Source organism: Oncorhynchus masou, chromosome 12, assembly GCF_036934945.1.
Source record: "Oncorhynchus masou masou isolate Uvic2021 chromosome 12, UVic_Omas_1.1, whole genome shotgun sequence".
Taxonomy (NCBI): domain Eukaryota; kingdom Metazoa; phylum Chordata; class Actinopteri; order Salmoniformes; family Salmonidae; genus Oncorhynchus; species Oncorhynchus masou.
Genome location: NC_088223.1, coordinates 48,576,514 through 48,599,240, shown reverse-complemented (window position 1 = coordinate 48,599,240; position 22,727 = coordinate 48,576,514). Strand labels below are relative to the sequence as shown.

At 42.5% G+C, this 22,727-nt stretch overlaps 1 protein-coding gene and 1 long non-coding RNA gene across 2 annotated transcripts in view; one reads left to right on the top strand and one right to left on the bottom strand.

The window, feature by feature from the left end:
• Positions 1 to 13,250, bottom strand: part of LOC135550238 (uncharacterized) — a 68,566-nt gene extending 55,316 nt beyond the window's left edge. Inside the window, exon 1 of the long non-coding RNA XR_010457096.1 lies at positions 12,902 to 13,250. This is a non-coding gene — a long non-coding RNA (uncharacterized LOC135550238). The remainder of the gene's footprint in view (positions 1 to 12,901) is intronic.
• Positions 13,251 to 15,001: 1,751 nt separating this feature from the next.
• LOC135550236 (pre-mRNA-splicing factor RBM22) lies at positions 15,002 to 21,142 on the top strand. Its single transcript, XM_064980856.1, has 11 exons — positions 15,002 to 15,066; positions 15,432 to 15,485; positions 15,666 to 15,695; positions 15,964 to 16,096; positions 16,266 to 16,366; positions 17,440 to 17,612; positions 17,820 to 18,020; positions 18,157 to 18,321; positions 18,508 to 18,599; positions 18,833 to 18,958; positions 19,150 to 21,142. The coding sequence occupies exons 1-11, from the start codon at positions 15,013 to 15,015 to the stop codon at positions 19,290 to 19,292; spliced, it is 1,272 nt and encodes a 423-aa protein (XP_064836928.1). The 5' UTR covers positions 15,002 to 15,012; the 3' UTR covers positions 19,293 to 21,142.
• Positions 21,143 to 22,727: the final 1,585 nt, after the last annotated feature.

Sequence of the window (22,727 nt, the reverse complement as noted above, 5' to 3'; positions counted from 1 at the left end):
AAGGGGGGGGGAAAGCGACAGAAATAGACATCTGCGAGTCGTGTGCAAGCATTGAGATGAGCAATATCAGTTATCCAAGCACAAGTTGTGCGTCTGAGCAAGTTAGAGCAACTCGTTTTGAAAAACTATTTTACTGCGACAAAGTGCCAATTCTGGCCTTGACCCCTGTCTGGAATGAATATTTCTTCCAGGCATACGCTGTGTGATGCAGTGACCTTTCTCTGCTTGCTCCCATTGTTTTCTCTGTCTGCACTCTTCCCTCAGCCCTGTGCAAACACATTGACACAATCTCACAGGGCACCAACTGGAATGGAACAAGTACACATGCTGAATAATCAAATGATTTCATTAAATTCCACTAAGAGGAGCAATTGCTATGTAATACCTAACTCACAATACCTAACTCACGATATTTTGCCTCTAAAAACAATTGGGCAATATTGTCATGAACCCCTTTTCAAAACAGCCCCATTGTTACCTTTCTTGTTGGCATTCACCTTCTATAGAGCCATTGCTTTGCCGGCATCTGAGCAAAGAGACATTCGAGTTTGATCCTGTTGTTGCAATCGTTCTCATTGTAACCTGACATGACAGCAAGCAGTATCAAGTGCTCAATTCCTCAGAGCGCACTGCTTTCATTTCTTCACAACAGCGTGTGAGAAGCTGGCCATACTTGTAAATAATTCCCTTGTATAATGTGTAAACTTTCCTGTTATGGTGAAGAAGAAGTTGGCTCCAGTTACACTAAAAACGTTTTCAGATATGTTCTGGTAATTATATGCGCTGGCTAGCCAGACAGTTGATAGCTAGCTAAAACATTGACTGGAAAGTTCCTCGTATTAGTTGCTGTTTGAGGAAACGGTTTGATGTCGGACAACGGCAAAATAATGTTCTTGACTTGATGCGTGCCAAAGCTGTTTCTACAGTTGCACCATTGAGAGCATCATGAAAGCTGCATCACTACTTGGTGTGGCAACTGCTTGGCATCCAACCGCAAGGCACTACAGAGGGTGCTGTGCATTTCCTTTTTTCATGCCCCCATTTTTTTTTTTTTTACTTTTTATAACTCTGCATTGTTGAGAAGGACTCGTTAGTAAGGATTTCACATTAAAGTTTACACCTGTTGTATTCGGCTCATGTGACAAATGAAAATTGGACTACGTCGGTTGCCAGAAATATACACGGAGTGTAAAGGAAAAAACATTAGGTGACACTGGTTAAAGATGGATTTTTAAGCCTCGAGACAATTGAGACATGGATTGTGTGTGCCATTCGGAGGGTGATTGGAATGGACAAGACAACACAATTTAAAGTTCCTTTGAACAATGTATTCTCGTTAGAGTCAACATGGGCCAGCATCCCTGTGGAACGCTCTCGACACCTTGTAGAGTCCACGCCCCGACAAATTGAGGCTGTTCTGAGGGCAAAGCGGGGGTGAAACTTAATGTTAGTAAGATGTAAGTACAGGCTTTGTTTGCGGGCAATTACTTTCAGATATAAAGAAAGCAAAAAGCATCATGCTAAAGTTACCAGCTTTTCGTCTTGGTTCGAAAGGGGTATAAATTGTAAAAAACTGTGAATGACAAATCGCTTCAGTTATTTTATTTAAGTGGACCACTGTGGAATGCAGAACAACATGATCAGCCACATCTGCTTTCTGCAGCTAATACCCATGAAGTCACTGGTGCCTGACTGGCTCATCATTAGGGATGAGTTGAGCTTTTTGTTAAGACATAAAGCTACTTACTGCACAATCGACGTAAGGCAACTTTCAATTTCCATTTCAATGGAGAATCCATTTACTGGCACGGACAGGGCTGCATACCAATTAGAGTGACTGACTGCACCTAAGACACAAGGGGACAGGAGGCAGGTCTACATCCATGTGGGAATACAGTCTATTCCTGCTGGGAGAGACCGGTCCTACAGTCTGACTGAACACTTCAGCTACCTGAATGCTTTTCAATTATTCACAGTTTCAGAAAAACCCATTACATAATTTCCCTGACTGCGAAAATAAATCTAAAACTAGCTTGAAGCGGTCACTCATTGTGACAGTTCCATAGTCTGGTACAAGAGAGAGGTGGAAGCCTGGCCTGGGAGACTGATGTAACAACGGGAAACTATAGAGTAAGGCTGGTTGATATGGACCAAAATCCCAAAACTTCATATCAATAGAATATGGAACTGCAGAGACAATGTGTTTAGAATAGATAGCATGGTGTAAATGTGAATGTAATGGTAATATCATAGAACACTGAAATCACACAAACCTAATACATTTTCTATTTCACCTTGATTTAACCAGGTAGGCCAGTTACAACAGCAACCTGGCCAAGATAAAGCAAAGCGACACAAACAACAGTTACACATGGGATAAACAAACGTACAGTCAATAACACAATAGACAAATCTATATACAGTGTGTGTAAATGGAGTAAGATTATGGAGGTAAGGCAATAAATAGGCCATAGTGGAGAAACAATTACATTTTAGCAATAACACTGGAGTGATAGATGTGCAAGTAGAGATACTGGGGTGCAAAGAAACAAAAAAATAAATAACGATATGGGGATGAGGTAGTTGGGTGGGCGATTTACAGATGGGCTGTGTACAGGTACAATGATCGGTAAGCTGCTCTGACAGCTGATGCAAAAAGTTAGTGAGGGAGATTTAAGTCTCCAACTTCAGTGATTTTTATTTGTTGCAATTCGTTCCAGTCATTGGCAGCAGAGAACTGGAAGGAAAGGCAGCCAAAGGAGACCAGTGAAATATACCTGCTGGAGCGCATGCTACGGATGGGTGCTGCTAAGGTGACCAGTGAGCTGAGATAAAGCAGGGCTTTACCTAGCATAGACTTATAGATGACCTGGAGCCAGTGGGTTTGGCGATGAATATGAAGCGAGGGCCAGCCAACGAGAGTATACAGGTCGCAGTGGTGGTGACAAAACGGATGGCACTGTGATAGGAAATTGGATGCAGTCTGAGTAGATTGTTGGAGGCTATTTTGTAAATGATATCGCCGAAGTCAAGGATCGGTAGGATAATCCGTTTTACGAGGGTGTTTGGCAGCATGAGTGAAGGATAATTTGTGGCAAAATAGGAAGCCGATTCTAGATTTTATTTTGGATTGGAGATGCTTAATGTGAGTCTGGAAGGTGAGTTTACAGTCTAACCAGACACCTAGGTATTTGTAGATGTCCACATATTCTAAATTCAGAACCATCCAGAGTAGTGATGTTAGACGGGCGAGCAGGTGCGGAAAGCGATCGGTTGAAGAGCATGCATTTAGTTTTACTTACATTTAAGAGCAGTTGGAGGACACGGAAGGAGAGTTGTATGGCATTGAAGCTTGTCTGGAGATTAGTTAACTGTGTCCAAAGAAGGGAAAGAAGTATACAGAATGGTGTCGTCTGCATAGAGGTGGATCAGAGAATCACCGGCAGCAAGAGCGACATTGATGTATATAGAGAAAAGAGTCGCACGAGAATTGAACCCTGTGGCACCCCCATAGAGACTGCCAGAGGTCCAGACAACAGGCCCTCCAATTTGAGACACTGAACTCTGTCTGAGAAGTAGTTGATGAACCAGGCGAGGCAGTCATTTGAGAAACCAAGGCTGCTGAGTCTGCCGAAAAGAATGCGGTGATTGACAGAGTCGAAAGCCTTGGCCGGGGTCGCTGAAGACGGCTGCACAGTATTGTCTTTTATCGATGGCGGTTATGATATCGTTTAGGACCTTGAGCGTGGCTGAGGTGCACCCATGACCAGCTCGGAAACCAGACTGCATAGTGGAGAAGGTACGGTGGGATTCGAAATGGTCGGTGATCCGTTTGTTAACTTGGCTTTCAAAGACTTTAGAAGGGCAGGGCAGGATGGATACAAGTCTGTAAAAGTTTGGGTCTAGGGTGTCTCCCCCTTTGAAGAGGGGGATGACCACGGCAGCTTTCCAATCTTTAGGGATCTCAGACGATACGAAAGAGGTTGAACAGGCTCGTAATAGGGGTTGCAACAATTGTGGCGGATAATTTTAGAAAGAGATGGTCCAGATTGTCTAGCCCAGCTGATTTGTAGGGGTCCATATTTTGCAGCTTTTTCAGAACATCAGCTATCTGGATTTGGGTGAAGAAGAAGTGGGGAGGCTTGGGCAAGTTGCTGTGGGGGGTGCAGAGCTGTAGAACAGGGTAGCCATAGAGAAATGCTTATTGAAATTCTCAATTATCGTGGATTTATCAGAGGTGACAGTGTTTCCTAGCCTCAGTGCAGTGGGCAGCTGTGAGGAGGTTCTCCTTGGACTTTAGTGTCCCAGAACTTGTTGGAGTTTGTGCTACAGGATGCAAATTTCTGTTTGAAAAAGCTAGACGTTGTTTTCCTACCTGCCTGCGTTTATTGCTTCCTAACTTCCCTGAAAAGTTGCATATCGCGGAGGCTATTCAATGCTAATGCAGTACGCCACAATATGTTTTCGTGATGATCAAGGGCAGTCAAGTCTGGAGTGAACCATGGGCTATATCTGTTCTTAGTTCAATTGTTTTTGAATGGGGCATGCTTATTTAAGATGGTGAGGAAAGCACTTTTAAAGAATAACCAGACATCCTCTACTGATGGGATGAGGTCAATATCCTTCCAGGATACCCGGGCCAGGTCGATTAGAAAGGCCTGCTTGCTGAAGTGTTTTAGGGAGTTTTTAACAGTGACAAGGGGTAGTCGTTTGACCGCAGACCCATTACAGACACAGGCAATGAGGCAGTGATTGCTGAGATCCTGGTTGGAGACAGCAGAGGTGTATTTAGAGGGCAGGTTGGTCTTGATGAGATCTATGAAGGTGCCTGTTTCCACAGATTTAGGGTTGTACCTGGTAGGTTCCTTGATAATTTGTGTGAGATTGAGGGCATCTAGCTTAGACTGTAGGACGGCCGGGGTGTTAGCATATCCCAGTTTAGGTCACCTAACATTATGAACTCTGAAGATAAATGGGGGGGAATTAATTCACACATGGTGTCCAAGGCACAGCTGGAGCCTGGGGGGGGTCTCGAACAAACGGCAACGGTGAGAGACTTGTTTCTAGAAAAGTGGATTTAGAAGTAGAAGCTCAAATTGTTTGGGCACAGACCTGGATAGTAAGACAGAACTCTGTAGGCTATTTCTGCAGTAGATTGCAAATCTGCCCCCTTTGACAGTTTTATCTTGTTGGAAAATGTTCTAGTTAGGGATGGAAAAATCCTGGAATTTGGTGGCCTTCCTAAGCCAGGATTCAGACACGGCTAGAACATTCGGGTTGGCAGTGTGTGCTAAAGCAGTGAATAAAACAAACTTAGGGAGGAGGTTTCTAATGTTAACATGAAACCAAGGCTTTTACGGTTACAGAAGTCATCAAATGATAGCGCCTGGGGAATAGGTGTGGAACTGGGGGCTCCAGAGCCTGGGTTAACCTCTACATCACCAGAGGAACAGAGGATGAGTAGGATAAGGGTACGGCTAAAGGCTTTGAGAACTGGTCGTCTACTGCTTTGGGAACAGAGAATAAAAGGAGCAGATTTCTGGGCGTGGAAGAATAGATTCAGGGCATAATGTACATAATGTGGAGGTAAACCTAGGCGTTGAGTGGCGATGAGAGAGGTCTCGTCTCTGGAGGCACCAGTTAATCCAGGTGAGGTCTCCGCATGCGTGTGGGGTGGGACAAAAGAGCTATCTAAGGCATGTTGAGCGGGACTGAGGGCTCTACAGTGAAAGAAAACAATGAAAACTTGCCAAGACAGCAGTAGACAAGACATATTGACAGAAAGAGGCATAAGGCAAATCACAGGTGTTGACAACAGGTAAATGGCGATGAATGGGCAGAGCGGGTCAGTTAGGTACATACAGGACCTGAGTTCGAGGATGGGGCCAACAGGTAAACAAAATGAGGAACTGTGTTATTGAAACAGTCCAGGGGGTACCAGCTGTGTAGCCGAGTGATCATAGGGTCAAAAGAGCAGCAATAGGTGAGTCAGGGTGCCGTTTGGTCACTACTATGCTAGACGAGCAGGGGACACAGCGTTCAGAAAAGTTAGCGGGCCGGGGCTAGTAGAAGGTTCTTCGGCGACATCGTGACAGAATAGCCTGTTGAGACCACATCGGGCGATCACGTCGGCAGTCCAGTTGTGATGGATCGGCGGGGCTCCGTGTCAACAATAAAGGGTCCAGGCCAATTGGCAAAGGAAGTATTGTAGCCCTAGAATTAGCTGGTATATGGGCCTAGCTCGAGGCCAGCTGGTGTTTGCTTCGGGACAGAGGCGTTAGCTAACAGTAGCCACTCGTTTGCAGCTAGCTAGCTGAGATGATCCGGTGTAATGATCCAGAGCGGCAGGAATCCGATGATGTGGTAGAGAGAAGCAGCCCGATACGCTCTGGGTTGATATCTCGCTGTGCAGACTGGCAGGTATTTTCCGAGCTAAGGCTGGCTGATGACTGAGAAAAAAGGTGAAGACCGCCAGCCGTGGCTAACAATGTAGCTAGTTAGCTTGCTAGTTCCTGGTGGAAGTTCCACCAGGAATAGAAATAGCAGATCCATACCACATTAGGTGGTATGGGGTAACGTTGGGGTAAATTAACAAGCAGCAGATTTCCTACTGTATCACGGCTGACTGAAAATGAAAGGAATGGCAGCCTGATACCCAGGGGATTGTATGCCACTGTGTGTGTGTGTGTGTTGCGACATTTACAGAGTCAAGGACATGTAATTCACGCTTGTTGCGTGGAGATGTGTTTATCTGGATCCATGTGATTACAGATGCAGGGCTAATACAACCACCTGCAGTGGTCGAGCTGCAAGGCTCATGCCCACGGGATTATCGGATCATACTCAGATTAACATCATACTCAGCATTATTCCTGTGACATTTTCACTGCTGGCCTGGGCAATGACCATGACACTAACATGTGCATTTTAGACCTCACTGGTTTGTCAGATCAGTGGATTTGACATGCTGGTAAATACCATCCGCTACAAGACCATGGTGCTTGCCTACGGAGCTGTGAGGGGAACGGCACCGCAGTACCTCCAGGCTCTGATCAGGCCCTACACCCAAACAAGGGCACTGCGTTCATCCACCTCTGGCCTGCTCGCCTCCCTACCACTGAGGAAGTACAGTTCCCGCTCAGCCCAGTCAAAACTGTTCGCTGCTCTGGCCCCCCAATGGTGGAACAAACTCCCTCACGACGCCAGGACAGCGGAGTCAATCACCACCTTCCGGAGACACCTGAAACCCCACCTCTTCAAGGAATACCTAGGATAGGATAAGTAATCCTTCTCACCCCCCCCTCCCCCTTAATGATTTAGATGCACTATTGTAAAGTGGCTGTTCCACTGGATGTCAGAAGGTGAATTCACCAATTTGTAAGTCGCTCTGGATAAGAGCGTCTGCTAAATGACTTAAATGTAAATGTAAATGATACCGGTTGTTGCTATTGACATGCCAGTATGTGTTGTTGCTATTGCCATTTAATTATCCTTACAGTGTGAAAATGTAGATTGGTATTGAGAGAGCATGCATTGAACATAGTGTGTTTATGAGAGCATCATTGTTGCAACTGTGAGTGCAAGCTGGCAATGGCCAATTGAGTAAACAGCAGCCCATCTAGCCTAGCTGTGCTAATTTGGCACACACCGAAACATGGTGGCTCATGTGTCAGAGGCTCTTTACTTAGTCAACAACGCTGTTCACATCAGCTGTGACAACAACAATGGCAATGTGGATATGAGAGGGGGGGTGATTGGATGTTTTCCCAAATGCTGCCCATCTGTCAGGAAATGTAGAGACATTTTTTCAGCCAGATCTAACTCGGCGCACGGATCTGATCTATTCTCATGAAATCAATCTGGACCTGCATGCCTGCCGGGTCAAACAGGACTAAATCAGAAGACAGACAGGCACAAACACTGTTGGATAAAAGAGCAGAACCATACGGTCAACAAACTTCATTAACTATAGTCTCCACAGACGAATAAGTGACTCACAAGTATGAAACAGTAGCACATTCTTAGAGCATTTAGTGTCACTCTGTCATACTACCATGAACTGCATTCCAAACATGCAAGCAGACAGCGAGTCCCCAATGTTCTATCACGCTACTCTCAATCAATTCCAATTTAACCAGTCAAAAGAATCCAGTAGTGTAAACCTAAGGAACTGATCTCTGTCAAACAAATTACATTAGTGTGGTTTACAATAGTAGCAAGGACCCCTGGATAATCATTAGTCTAAGATGATGGATCAACAGAGTAATCCCAGTCATTACAGAGAATCAGCTAGTTGGCTCGTGTACACGCGCAGACACACACAGAATCAGGACTTTGAATACAGTATGTCTGACTTGGAAGGTTTAACAACAGATGGGGGCTAGGCCTTTTATCTAACTAAAAGCAAACTGTGGCAAACTAGGCCTATCATTTGCCCTGTGCCTTACTTCAGAGAGGTTAGACATTATATCGTTATCCTTCACTGTCTGAACTTTGACCCCACACACTTCCAGAACAACACATGCACCTTATTAATGAAGTCAAGCGGCTCGCTGTGCCAAGAGATAAGAGGCCAGCTGCTGATGTATTCTGCCGCGAATGAGAAGGAGTTGATACTTGGGTGAGTTGAACACAAATATCCCTGTGTTGACAGAGAGGCAAAGTGACAGCTTGCTCAGTGTCGGTTCCAGCAGGGAGGGTGGAGGGAGATACTGGGCCAGGCAGAACTTGGCAGTGCCCCTGCGAAGAAGACAAATTGTTATGCAGTCCCTAGATTTGGCACGCTCCTCCTGGAGATTAATTACTCTTTCCTCCGTGTCGAACAGAATGGGAGCTGGAGGAGAGAGAGGCACTGGCTGGCTGGCAGCATGGGGACTGGGGAGAGGACCAGTGACAGGCACACAGGGCCATAGGCATTATGTGGTCCGGTTCCTTTACTCCTGATTACCAAAAGCCACAGATGGGGACAAACCAACCCTCCTCCTGACCACCACAAGTGGCAGTTATGTGGTTAAGTTCGTAGCCATTTAATTGTTTTGGTAAATTGTTTTGCTTTGGAAGGAAGCGTACTGCCAAAATGTATGGAATCGAGTTAAGCGGCAATCAGTATTGCATGTGTACAAATATAGTTTGGCCTACAGACCCAATAGTGGAATATCATGACTGGAGTACATCATCTTACCAGTACTACTTTTGTTCATTCATGGACCATGTAGAACACACCCTGATGCAAGTAGCCTACTGTTCTACAGAGCCAATCTGAATGGGAGAGGAGGTACTTAACTTGTATTCATCATACGTTCCAATAATTTGTAATATTACTGCACAATCAAACAATAGATGGCTTGATGAGCAACCAAGGTCATGCTTCACAGCCCCAGGGGTTCTTCAAAGCTACAAAATGTAACAGAGAAGTGTGTGCTATAGATGTCACTCATTGGAAGCAAGTCTAAGAAGTGGCAGATCTGTTCTGTGCTCTATTTCTATGCTTCCCATTCTAAAGTTCCGTTTTTCGCATCTTTTACTTTTGGTTTTGTACATCAACTTCATACTGCTGAATTAAAAAATATATTTGAAAGCAGTTTAGATGGTACAATGATGCTCTACACTATACATTGCTTATTTTGTCATAAACTGAAAATAGGTGAACTATTAGAATTTTTGCAACCATGAAATGGTGGCGCAATTTCTGCATATTGTGCCTTTAAGTAGATTGTTTCACCATCAATTAGGGATACATTTGAACTCAGTTGACCAATATTGCAACTGGACACTGACAGGTCATGGGAGCAGGGACGAGATGCCATTAATTTGAGGGGCATAATCAATCTGCAGTACACTATTACATAACCATCTATGGTAACAGTTTAATGGAATATACTAATGGATACTGCACAAGTGGAGGATGATCTTGATCATACCTACAAAAAGTAGGCTTTTTAAGAGCATTTCAAAGCCGAGGTATACTAAAAAAAAAATCTGGTCCGGGCCATAAAACATATTAAAAGATTATAGTGTAAAAACATCTGGTCTTCATTTTGCTAAAAGTCCATTACACAGATTATACCACCACAAGATAGGCCAAAACATAATTGCTTATGACCAAAAAGTCACTAATGGTGGCTTAAAGGAGAGTCTTGGATATTATTTACTGTCCATCACAATCCATCAGGTAGGTGAAGCGTTTCCGTGGTTACACTCAATAAGTGAAATAGATGAGTGATATTTTCGATCTCCATTCGCCCTGGATAAAAATTGAAAAACTAGTGTAGCCTATGAGTCCTGGCAACCATGACGAAAAGGTATGAACACATCATTAGTGGGGGCGCTCTAACTGCTGTACAATGACTGTGGCCAGTCAACTTCAGGCCTGTAACATCCAGCAGCACATGTGTTCACCAACCTAACATCACAGTGAAGTCTAGAGGCAGAAAGTTGGCAGAGCGAAGTGACTCTCTCCATACAATGATGTGTTTCATCACAGACGAGCAATTAATTAATGGCAGTGCGTCATGTCAGGCAAACAAAGTGCCTTGTGAGAGGGGAGCATACATCATGGACTTGGGAGGGCAGAGGGTGGGGTTTGAGGAGATTCAGAGCATAGGCTACTGCAAAAACTGGAAACCAACATCTGTTGAATGCAGTAAAATACCAATTCCACATAGTGGTTTACAATAACATAATGTGTGTGCATGAACGGTACCATTGTCTAATGTTATGGCATGAGATATGAGTGATGGCAGATTTTTTGACAAATAAAATAGATGAAATGAGATCCATTTGAAAAATGTACCTTTAGATAAATCTGTCAAATAAAATAAATAAAAAAGTCTAAAACAGAATAAATATCATTATGTAAGACACTAATCAGGTCAGGTGCACCCTAAAAAAAACATGATTTCAATAAATGTAATGTCAACACCCTTTTGAATAGACTTACGTAACATCAGAACCAAATGTATGCATTTCAATTTTATTTATGTAGCCCAAGTCATCATCACTCTACAAATAAGCCATCTCCCGGGGAGGGGGGAGAGAAATAGGGCTATGAGCAGATTCTGATTAATTTGCCTAAGTGCTGGTGGTGGACTGTGACCCACTATAGTAGAGAGGGAAGCACCCTGTGGAGTAGCACAGCAAGTGCTCGGTGAGGGAGGTTTAGACTAGAGGTCCAAGGATTGGAAGGTTGACTGGGTCCAATCCCGTGATAAAGGAAAGCTTAACCTGACACGGCGAGGGAACATTTTCTGTGTTGCATGTGCAGTGTAACTTATGATAAGCCCTCGCTAATGGAGCTATCAAATAATAGCTCAAACAGTTGGTAAGTTGTCAAGGATGTTGGTCACGAGGATCACTGGTTTGAGCCTGGTATATGGGGACAGGGACAGCGGAGGAAGCTAAACTGTCAGCAGCACACTGACGTCTGTCTCACAACATGAAGAAAAACACATTGTATGCATAAGTATTCAAAGGGAACCTGTATACGTATGCAAAGGGAACCCCTTGATGTTTCTATGTATATAATAAATAAATAAAGGTTTATTTTATTTCCAAATAAAGCGTGTTCTAAGGTTTAAAACATTCCTGAATACAGCCATATGAAGTGATCACTCCTGAAAGTGTTCAGCAAAAAGCAATCTGACCCAGTGCACTGACAACTGACCAACAGGAACAGAAAGAAGTAGACAAAGCATATCGCTATAGGAAATGGCATATGCCTGAATCTAGACACGTAATCTACTTTCACAGGAAAGGAATACAATATGGTCAGAACTGCTCTGCTAAAACAATTTCAAGAGGGAGGGTGACCAAGGCAAAAACATCTTGCATATCCTCTGAGAATATGAGTGCAAAGAAAATGGGGCTCCCGAGTGGCGCAGCAGTCTAAGACACTGCATCTCAGTGCTAGAAGCGACCCTGGTTCGATTCCAGGCTGTATCACAACCAGCCGTGATCGGGAGTCCCATAAGGCGGCGCACAATTGGCCAAGCGTCGTCCGGGTTAGGCTGGGGGGTATGCCGTCATTGTAAATAAGAATTTGTTCTTAACTGACTTGCCTAGTTAAATAAAAAAAATACATTTTAAATAAACGCCATCCAAACGTGTATTTGTAGTTGGCTACACATCTATTATAACACTCAAACTGTGCACAATTTGGCAACATTGTTAGCTAGCTGGGGTCAAGTATAGACAAAACAGGACATGTTGCTGTTTACGTGTGCATTGCATTGCAGTAGTAGGCTCCATCACTGGGGTTCTTAAATTGTTACATTTATTAAGCACTGGCATAATAAGATGCATTCAACATTAATATACATGTTACTATGTTGTATTATATTCATCACCGCAAAGTGAGTCTTCTGGAGATAAAACATTCACTCGGCAACTGTGTACGGACACAAAAGCTGTAACGTTAAATGCTATCCTCCCTGGCTAGTTAGTTAGCTTGATCGATTCTGTACACCGAAAATAGCTGGCTGTTTTCAACTCATAGTTTGGCTGGCTAACAGAACTAACGTTAGTTAGTTAGCAGGCTAGATAATTCGGTGTGAAGCTAACGTTACCAGATAAGCTAGCTATCATCATATGCGTTAGCATTGCAGTTTACCAGGTAAAAAAAAAAAAAAAATCACTGTGTAGTCTTTGTTTTATTGTTATAAATATAGGTCGCGATCAACCGTATTTATGATTTTAGACAACCGTTTAAAAGGGTATACATATCTAACTAACGATGTCCTCGTTGGTCTGTCGTTGCAGCTACAGTAGCTGGCTCCCCGCTTCTCCAAATTCTCGAATTTGGAGAAGCGGAGACTTTCACAGGCTAACCTTAAGTACAGTAGCGTTCTCCGAGAACGCGTGTGCTCCCTGCAGCACGCTTACTACACAAACCCATTTAACTTACCCACTTGATTGTTTCATCGACACGACCAAAGCTTGGTGTATAAAAGCTGGATTTGATGTTCGGCTTTAGGCAGTAGCTTTAACAGAAATGGGGCGTCCCGGTTTAGATTTAGACGACTCCTAGGGTGAGAGAGAAACACGAGTGGACTCGCCTCACTCCTTCTACTTGGGAGTATTCATTAAGCCGATTCTGTTGCAAAACCTTTTGTCTGTTGTTAAACGTTTTGCAACAGACCCCATTTCCTCCAAACTGGGAATGCTTTGCAACGAAAACGAGAGTTTATATTGGACAAATGCAGGTAGGCCCCGCAACGTTTTGTTCCATTTGCTCTGTTTGGTTCTTAAAATGTGAACGGTTTCCGTTTCAATACGCAATGAATACACCCCTGGTCGCCTTCTCGGAAAGTTGCGAATGGTCGCTCGGTGACGTAACAATACCTCGACTGAATCCCCCCCTAAAAACAAAACGTCAACAAGCTGCTGAGGCTCATTGCAACATTAGTTTGGGATTTTATTTATATATATATATATAATAAAACAACAATATAACAATATTATATTGATGTTTTATTGAAAACAGGCAGTTATTAAAAATTACACATTCCACTGAACATTCACGATGGGATAAGAATCACAATCATCTCTATCTCTTCTCTCACTCGCTCCATCTCGGCCTCTCCTCTCTCTCTGAAGGCATGGGTTTCATACTATATAGTATTGTGATTATGACATGAATGGGGCAGGGATCCAAAGTCTTCTGAGAGAGTTGATCCATTGCTTTTCAACAGAAACATACCTCTTTACACCTGTGCCTGCTATAATGCATTTATGAAATCACTAAAATGCATAAATGTGTTAATACCTAATCCTGGTTATTCTTACGGCTTTACAGATAAATAGTAGTATCTTTGACCTCTGATCAGGACATGCCGTTAATCATCACGGTCATGGCCCAGTTTTTCAAAACTTTTTATCTGGATCAGAATTATCCGTATTTGTAATCATCTTTTTTGCTATTCAGGATCAGATCGATCTAGCTGTTTTTTTTAGCCATTTGTCCCCAGAAAATAATCAGATAGGATCTGATCTAGATACCACAATATCAAGATCACAGAATCTGGATTTTCAGTGCTTTGAACAGGCCTACACTTTGCCATCTACTGGACAGGTTGCGATAGGCTACTTTGTCTACACTTTCATAGGAAAACAGAAATGACTAAACTACATGAATAAATGTATGGTTAGTGCTATCCGGGGTCCTTGGGACATCCCTGCCCTAAACCCTTAGACGAGCCATAACCCTAACCTTTACTTAAGAATTTAAAATGTCAACTTCAATGGGGTACGGATGTCCCAAGGATAAAATAATTATAGAACGCACATACTTGCATTTACTAGACACTTCTCAAAATAACTGACCACATAGCCTACCTATACCGCAGTTCATTTAACATAATTAACCTTTGGTTTTCAGATGTAAAAACTTCTTAAAACTCCTCACCTTTGTTACATTAATATTTATTGGTTTTAGAGCCTTTCACCTTTCTAAATCCATCCTGAATCTACCCTTCCAGTGGGATCAAAATAATCAACATTTTCGAATCAACATTTTCCGAATCAATTACTTTGAGTTTTGAAAAACGCAGCAACAACAACATATAATCCTGTTGAAAGGTCAGAATGGGTTACCAAATCCTTATAATAATATATATTTTTTAAAGTTTTAAAAACCCAATTCTAACATTTAATCCTATCTGATTACCGAAATCCGATCAGATAATTTAACAACAACAAAAAACACATGAGAGACTGGGGGTAAATTACTTACCCCTTTCCTCAATGAGCAACCGCTATATACGCACAACCGTGCTGGTAGAAGTATTCACGTTACACATTAAAATGATCCACACATTAAAATGATCCACACATTAAAATGATCCAAATAATTGTTGTTGATGTTGTTTCGACTGTGAAATAATAGTTATACACTTTTATTAAAAGTGATCCACTTTTATTAAAAGCGTGTGTGTGAACGCGTGTGCGTGGTTTTGGTCTGATCACGTGAGATGCTTTTTTTGCTGCATTGCATGCTGGGAAGCAAACTTTTTGAAAATGGCGACATCTTTAGGAGCTAATATTTACAACAGACAAAATTGGGAAGACGCGGTATGTTTGAAATGACATTTTCAGTTAATCAGAATTATTTGAAAGGAACATGTAATTGTAATTCCGTGACATTGACTGTGTCAATAAGCGGTGGTAGCATTGTACGAGGCAAGTGTTGTCATTTGAGCTCGCTTAGCTAGCTAATGTTAATAGGTAACTGGCATGGAATCGCCCAATAATAACAGTGCAAATCAGATATGGTTTCTAGCTAGTTTACCAAGTCGTTGCGCTAGCAAAATAAAACATTCACAGCTACCTAGCTAAACATGTGAACATAAATTGGTTCCAGCTAACCTTAGTAAGTTTGCTAGCTGACATTAATTGTTTTGTTTGTTGCTGTAATGTACTAATCTTCCCTTGCACAGGATTTTCCTATTCTCTGCCAGACATGTCTTGGAGAGAATCCTTATATTCGAATGGTAAGTTTAAACTATTGTATTTTGGTTATTGTTCTGTAGGAGTTAACTGTTAACACTTTTATGCTAAATTTCATATGAAACCATCTCTCTATGGCTGAAACCTGTTATTTTGTTTTACATGTTCTTCTAGTTATGTTTTTTTTTTAACTCGCCCTGTATCACACTGTTTATGTTTTATAGACCAAGGAGAAATATGGCAAGGAGTGCAAGGTAAGAAATTAAGTTAATTCATTCTTAGTTGAATAATCAGTCACTTTACTCATATAGCAGAGTTCTCTAACTTAGGTTCTGAGGAGATATTGGGTGTGCAATCTATGACCAACTGATGTATTTGTATGAGCTACTGCCAGGCTGGAAAGAGAGCCTGCACATACATCAGCTCTCCAACACTGGAGTTAAAGAACCATACTTAAGTACAGAGTATGAAACTGTGCAATCTAAACAGACTGACACACTGCTACCACTGTGTCCTGCTTAGATATGTGCCAGGCCCTTCACAGTGTTCCGATGGTGTCCTGGGACCCGCATGCGATTCAAAAAGACAGAGGTGTGCCAGACTTGCAGTAAGATGAAGAATGTCTGTCAGACGTGCCTGCTGGATCTAGAGTATGGTGAGTCAACAAAGACAGTTTTTGGAACACTCATCCTCTGTCCAGGTTATGCCTGTTACCATCCAGTGAATGAACATACACATAGTTGTACGGGTATAAAAGAGAGATATTGCACTTCAGACATGTTCAGGGTGGCTGTTATCTAAATTGGCATTACTCCTTCATCTAGGCTTGCCAATACAGGTCCGAGACACTGGGCTGTCAATCAAGGACGACGTGCCAAAATCTGATGTGAACAAGGAATACTACACTCAGAACATGGAAAGAGAGGTGATGTATTTTCCCTTATTTAAGATAAAAGGTCAGTCCTAACATTAAGATCTGAGTCCCATGAGTAAACTTCTAATTGTGTCGTTAATGTTATCAGACAGATCTACGTTTACATTCTGTCATATAACTTGGCTTGCTTCATAAATACCCTTACAGCATGTTCATGCCAAGAAGGTTCAGATAGCACCCTTTGACCCTTCTCATTTTCCATTGGAAAGATTCCGGACAATGTTTACTCACTGATTTGAGTTCCACCCAAAAATATCTGCTCATTGGACCTCTGTACCTTCATGTCCAGGTCATTCATCATTATTTCATTCTTCATGAGGTTTCCTGTCAAATCGAACACCCAGGTTTTAATTAGAGGCCGACAAATATATAGTTTCACCGATATTATCAGCCCGATACCGATAGGAAATATCATGCTTATCTGAGTACTTGTTGAATAGGTATCCACTTTAGCAGTGAGCACTGCCAATTATTCATTTATGGGTTTGAATTGTAAGTCGAGGGCAGATGTGATCTCCTCACAAACAATCTCTTGTATAGTAGCGGACAGCTCTTTCTGTTGTCTGGTGCTTCCCACAGTTTAATTGTGGATGGACAGATTCTAGCTGCTGGAGCGAAATAGACCTGCTAGTTATTTCTTGTCACACAATAAATGTCCCACACCTTAATATTTTTTTTAGTATTGCCAAGTTTTAAGAAATTAATTAATTAACTCATAGTCATTTGCAAAAGAAAGCCATGAAAATGCCATGCGTTTCCATGGATCCCACCGGAACCGGAAACCGATCTGAACACTTGTGACCATTCATGATGTGTCATTACTGTCACAATGTAATAATTCAACATTTGAAACCTTTGTCTTCTACAATTGCTCTTTTGGTTGACAATTTATGAGAACTTGCTGTGTAAAAATCTTGCCTTTTCATTTCCTCGGCAGATGTTGTCTAAGTTGTCTCCCCAAAAATCAGAATTGCTATCAGACCCAAAATACCAATATCGGTGGGGCTTTAGTTTTAATGGAACCAAAATGCACCCTCTTGACAGTAGCTCTTTCCTGACCGCAGATAGGGAACTCTGATGGTACACGGCCAGTGGGTCTCCTGGGTAAGGCCCCCAGCTCGAGTGACATGCTGCTGAAGCTAGCCCGCACCACGCCTTACTACAAGAGGAACAGACCACACATCTGCTCCTTCTGGGTGAAGGGAGAATGTAAGAGAGGAGAAGAGTGTCCCTACAGGTGAGCAACTGTCAACATCATGAAAACAAAGGTGCAAAGAGAGACTTGACACACATGTTAAACATCAGGCAGTTGTTGACTTATGAGCCAATGGAAAAAGTAAACTTAAGGTCTGATTATCTACTTTGTCCAAGATAAGATTGTTTCCAAGGATGTTGACATATGTTTTGCTTTAACTTTCATTAACTGTGAATCACTGAACTCCAGGCATGAGAAGCCAACTGATCCTGACGATCCCCTGGCAGACCAGAACATTAAGGACCGTTACTATGGTATCAATGACCCTGTGGCTGACAAGCTGCTGAAGAGGGCCTCCACCATGCCTAGACTGGATACGCCAGAGGACAAGTCCATCACTACGCTGTATGTGGGGGGGCTCGGAGACTCCATCACTGACTCAGAGCTCAGGTGAGTGTCTGCTCGGGAATTAATGTAGTACATTTTACTCCAAATGAAGCATATGAAATTTTGTCACGTGTGCTTTGCTGAATGTTTACAATGGTTGGGTGCGGCAGTCATGCTGTAACCGCGTGCCTCCAAACAGGAACCATTTCTACCAGTTTGGGGAGATCCGGACCACCACCATCGTTCAGAGGCAGCAGTGTGCCTTCATCCAGTTTGCCACCCGTCAGGCTGCAGAGTTGGCTGCTGAGAAATCCTTCAACAAGCTCATTATCAAAGGTCGCAGACTCAACGTCAAGTGGGGCAGGTAAAGTCCCACCCTCTGATATGACAATCTCATACTCTTACACCTGTGGTTTGTAATACTAGTGACAGATGGCTGTGCCAGCAGGTGCCCATTCGTCTGTTGACTGATTGCTCTGTTATCATAGATATTACAAGCTGTGTTTTCAACCCAGTATAAATGCCCACATTGATATGTGTTCTGTCCCAGGTCCCAGGGAGCGCGGGGGAAGGAGGGAAGGGAGAGGGAAGGGGTGACTGAGATGGGGATGAAGTTGGAGCCGGTACCTGGACTGCCTGGAGGTGAGGGCAATTAATGAAATTTATTTTATAAAGACTTTTTAACGTTAGTTGTCACAAAGTGCTATACAGATACCAAGGGGGAAAAAAGCCTAAAACCCCAAAAAGCTAGCAATGCCGATGTAGAAGCACGGGACACACGAGAGCTATACTTTTATCTTTTAGTAGTCTAACTCTCACATTTTTACCATACACTTCAATAATGTGGTTGTCAATACTGACCCTCTGTCCTGCAGCACTACCTCCGCCACCTATGGATGAAGACGCCCCTACCAACTATTTCAACCTGGGCCCTAACTCAGCCCCTCCTGTCATGAACATCAGTCTACCCCCACCCCCCGGCGTGGCTATGCCCCCTCCAGGTAACCAAGAGTCCCATGAATTCTTCTCCCACCTTTTCCCATACTTTCCCCCCTGTAGAGGACCACATTTGAAATAAGTGTTTTGATATCCTGAGTCCTAATGTACTCCCATCTATCTGTATAAGACTCTTTGTTTAACCTCGAAAGCAGATCAGCAGCACTTATAACTTGTGGTGCTTCCATCCCGACAGGCTTTGGCCCACCTATGTTCCACTCGATGGACCCCATGGCGATACCCCATCCCATTGGGATGAGGCCTCCTGGCCATGTCCACTACCCCTCCCAGGATCCACAGCGCATGGGTGCACACGCCAGTCGTCACGGAGGCTCCTAGGCCCTACTGGTTGTAGTGATTGCTGTTATTAATGACATTTTGATTTAGTCTTATACCAATTCCTTACCAAATGACCAATTCCACCCTATAAACAAACCATGCACAGTGACAGTAGACATGTTTCACCGATGTGAGATCCGTGTTCTAAGCGTTATAGAGGATGACCTCTGTTTGTGCACCCAGCAAGGTCTCGCTGGTTAGGAAAAGTGAGTTCTGAACAGTGTAATTTTTAATGGTTCCTTAAACCTTCCCCCATTTGAACCTATGTTCTAACTAAGGGTTGGAACCGGTTCAGGGAGCAGAACCAAAAATAAATTATTTGAGGAAAAGAACCCCAAACTTGAAACCGTGATCTGTAGTGGTCCGGAACAGTCCACAAACATCGCAACGAAGCACCTATGCAAAGCCCTCTCTGTCACTCAAACTTATTCCAGCGTCTGCCTTCCAGGTGGAAATCTTTGCCAGTGGGTGTGTGTGTTGGCTACTTGCCCCTCCCCTCTGAAGCATAGGTTACTGTAGTCTACTGACGACATTACACGCATCATTCAGAAATTAGGAAGAGATGTTTATTTAAAGAATGAATTTACTTTTTCAATGATAGTTAAGGATACTATTGTTTTCACACCTCACATTGGATTTATTAACTACAAAAAGGTAAGATGTGTTTTTCATTCTTGTTCTGCTCTGCACACACATTAGCTTGTTGGCTAATGTTTGATATGGTCCAACATTAAACCAACTCGGAAGTTCATTGACATTCAAAGTTTCTTCATAGAAGCCATTCCTCCGTAGGTATAATTCTTTTGGCCCAATTCAGATAATGCATGTCATAACAAGATGCCCAGGGCTTCAAGGCAAGCTTCCTTCCTTCCTCCTCTCTCTCTCCTCACCCTCAAATTTTCTGTTGCATTTCACGCCATGCACACAGTGTGTGTGTTTGTCTTTCATTATGATTAAACCGTGCTGTTACGGCAAAACACTATTTGCGCTTAACAACTTTCCTATACAGATTAAGTCACTTACTCGCTCCACAGCAAGCTGCTCTATCTGCACTGATTGGTGAAGAAATTAAATGTTGAGCTAAATGTAAACAAAAATGTATATTTCAGAGGTTTAAAAAGGAATATGAAGGAGCTATATGTTGGAACCGGTTCAGCACTTTATTTTGCTGGTCAGAACAGTGAAACGGGATGAAAAAAATAATGGTTCTGTTCAAAAATGAAACGATTGTAAAATTATTTATATTCCAACCCTTGGTTCTAACTCTGATGGCTTGTAGATTTGAAAGGAGGGAGGTTTATGTTTGCAAAATGTGCATATTGTACAAAACATTTCTTATACAAGAAAATTTCAAACTATTTCCCTCTGTACAAAATTATTCTGTATATCATGATTTTGTGCAGAATTGTCAGATGTTAAAGATGGAGTCCTCATTAGGGCAAACAGCTCATTTTATTTATTTTGTTGTTGTTGATGAAATGGAGGTGAGCACCGTGGGAATTCTTTTTATGCAGTACATATTCTGCTCTATCGTGTGTGCAACAGTGTCAAAGGGGGGGAGTATTCATTGTTTGCTGTATTTTTTGTTGTTGTAATATCCCAAACGGACATGGCAACTTCATCAAGTATTACAATTTTAACTGTCTTCAGAAATTCCAATTATTGGCACTATTATCTGAAGATTGCTGAAGTTGTCCATGTCTGTAGAATTGTAAATGTCTATGTTTTAATAGAACTGTGAAGTGTGGTTGTCACATTTTAGCTTCATGAATATTATCCTTTCATTTGAAAAGTTATGTACATAGTTTACCAAGTTCTGTCCTTGATAAATAATTACCTGGTTTAAGGCATTCTTGATCTCATTAGTTGTGGCAGAAAAACACAGAGAAGCGAACAACATATTCTCAAGAAACAGTAACTATCCACTATTTGGACTCCCAGTTTATGTATGGAAGAATACAAATATAAGTCCTCTGCAAATCATTTTGTCGTCTAAATTCTACAGTGGTCTTGGTGTCACCGGTATGAAGTCTTAATTTTATCAGCGTATTGGGTGGCCCAGCACCTGGGGGTGCAGTTGAAGTTGTGTCAGTCACACATGCTCTTCCAGGTCAGACTAGGCTCAGCACTGGCCTACAGAAGCTCAAACCCAGGCAGGGGGAACATCCACACACTACCTGCTGTCCCTCCAAATGGCATTGGGGCCCTTACAGAAATAAATGGGTGTCAGGATTTGAAGGACTAAGTATAACCATATATTAAATTTGCCCTCTTTTTTTTCCTCAAAAGCCCTCTAGTGTGTGTGTCATGGTAGCATGGTGTGAAGCCACTGCCCAAGCTGGAGCGTGTGTTTTTTTTTCTCCGACACGTAGGCCTACAGCCAACGTTCAATGTTCTGTATGTCTTCTGTGTTCCATAGAATATGACTGACTGGCTCTAACAGTGCATGACTGAATTGCAGACACTAATCATGGAGCTAGCCTCTCACTGTTTGTAACAGTGTCTGAGACAGGCACATCATATTTTTTTTTTCCGATCATCAACGAGGATGATTACTTCAAGAATGTGTTTGATTACTACAATCAAGTCAAAAAAACATTTCTATGCCCCAGTAGATATGGAATATAATAACTTTTTGTAATCAAATAGGATTGAATCCAAAGATGATCGAATTCTCTAATAAAGTGCAATGTGGCTTTCTTTTTGAGTAGCCCGTCATGATTCCTTCAGTGGACTGTGGTGGTTGCCACACCTTCTTGTGTCTCCATGCGCAGTTCCTGGACCAGCTGTTTCCTCTGCTTGGCCATGTCACAGTGTTGTGCCTGCATCATTCCTGTCAGTAGGATTACACCCTGCGGTCAGAGAGTATGGCAGGTAGAAACAGTCGCAGTAAGCGTGTGTGCTTATGTTATAGTTTTGTTCCTGCATAACAATACAGCAAGTACAAATCCAGAGATATTACGAGTAAATTGGTCACAGCAAAACCAGGAGGTCACTATATAGAACAGGAGTCGTTCAGTGATATCATGAGACGAACCAACAGAACACATACTCGTCTCAATGTCTTAGAATTCCAGAACGATATCCAGATATCCAACTCACTTCTTAATGTTGATGTAAGAAACTTTTCCAAAGACGGTGCAGTTTTCCGATGCTTTATCTGATTGTTTTTTTCTAATAATATTGTATCTGTCGCATACACACATTGAGCAGATGTTATTGCGGGTGTAGCGAAGTGCTTGTGTTCCTACCTCCAACAGTGCAGTAATATCTAACAATTCACAACAATACACACATCTAAAAGTAAAAGATTGGAATTAAAAAATACATAAATATTAGGACGAGCAATGTCGGAGTGTGTGTGTGTATATACACACACATTACACACACACTGTGTGTATATTTATACACACACACATTACACACACTGTGTGT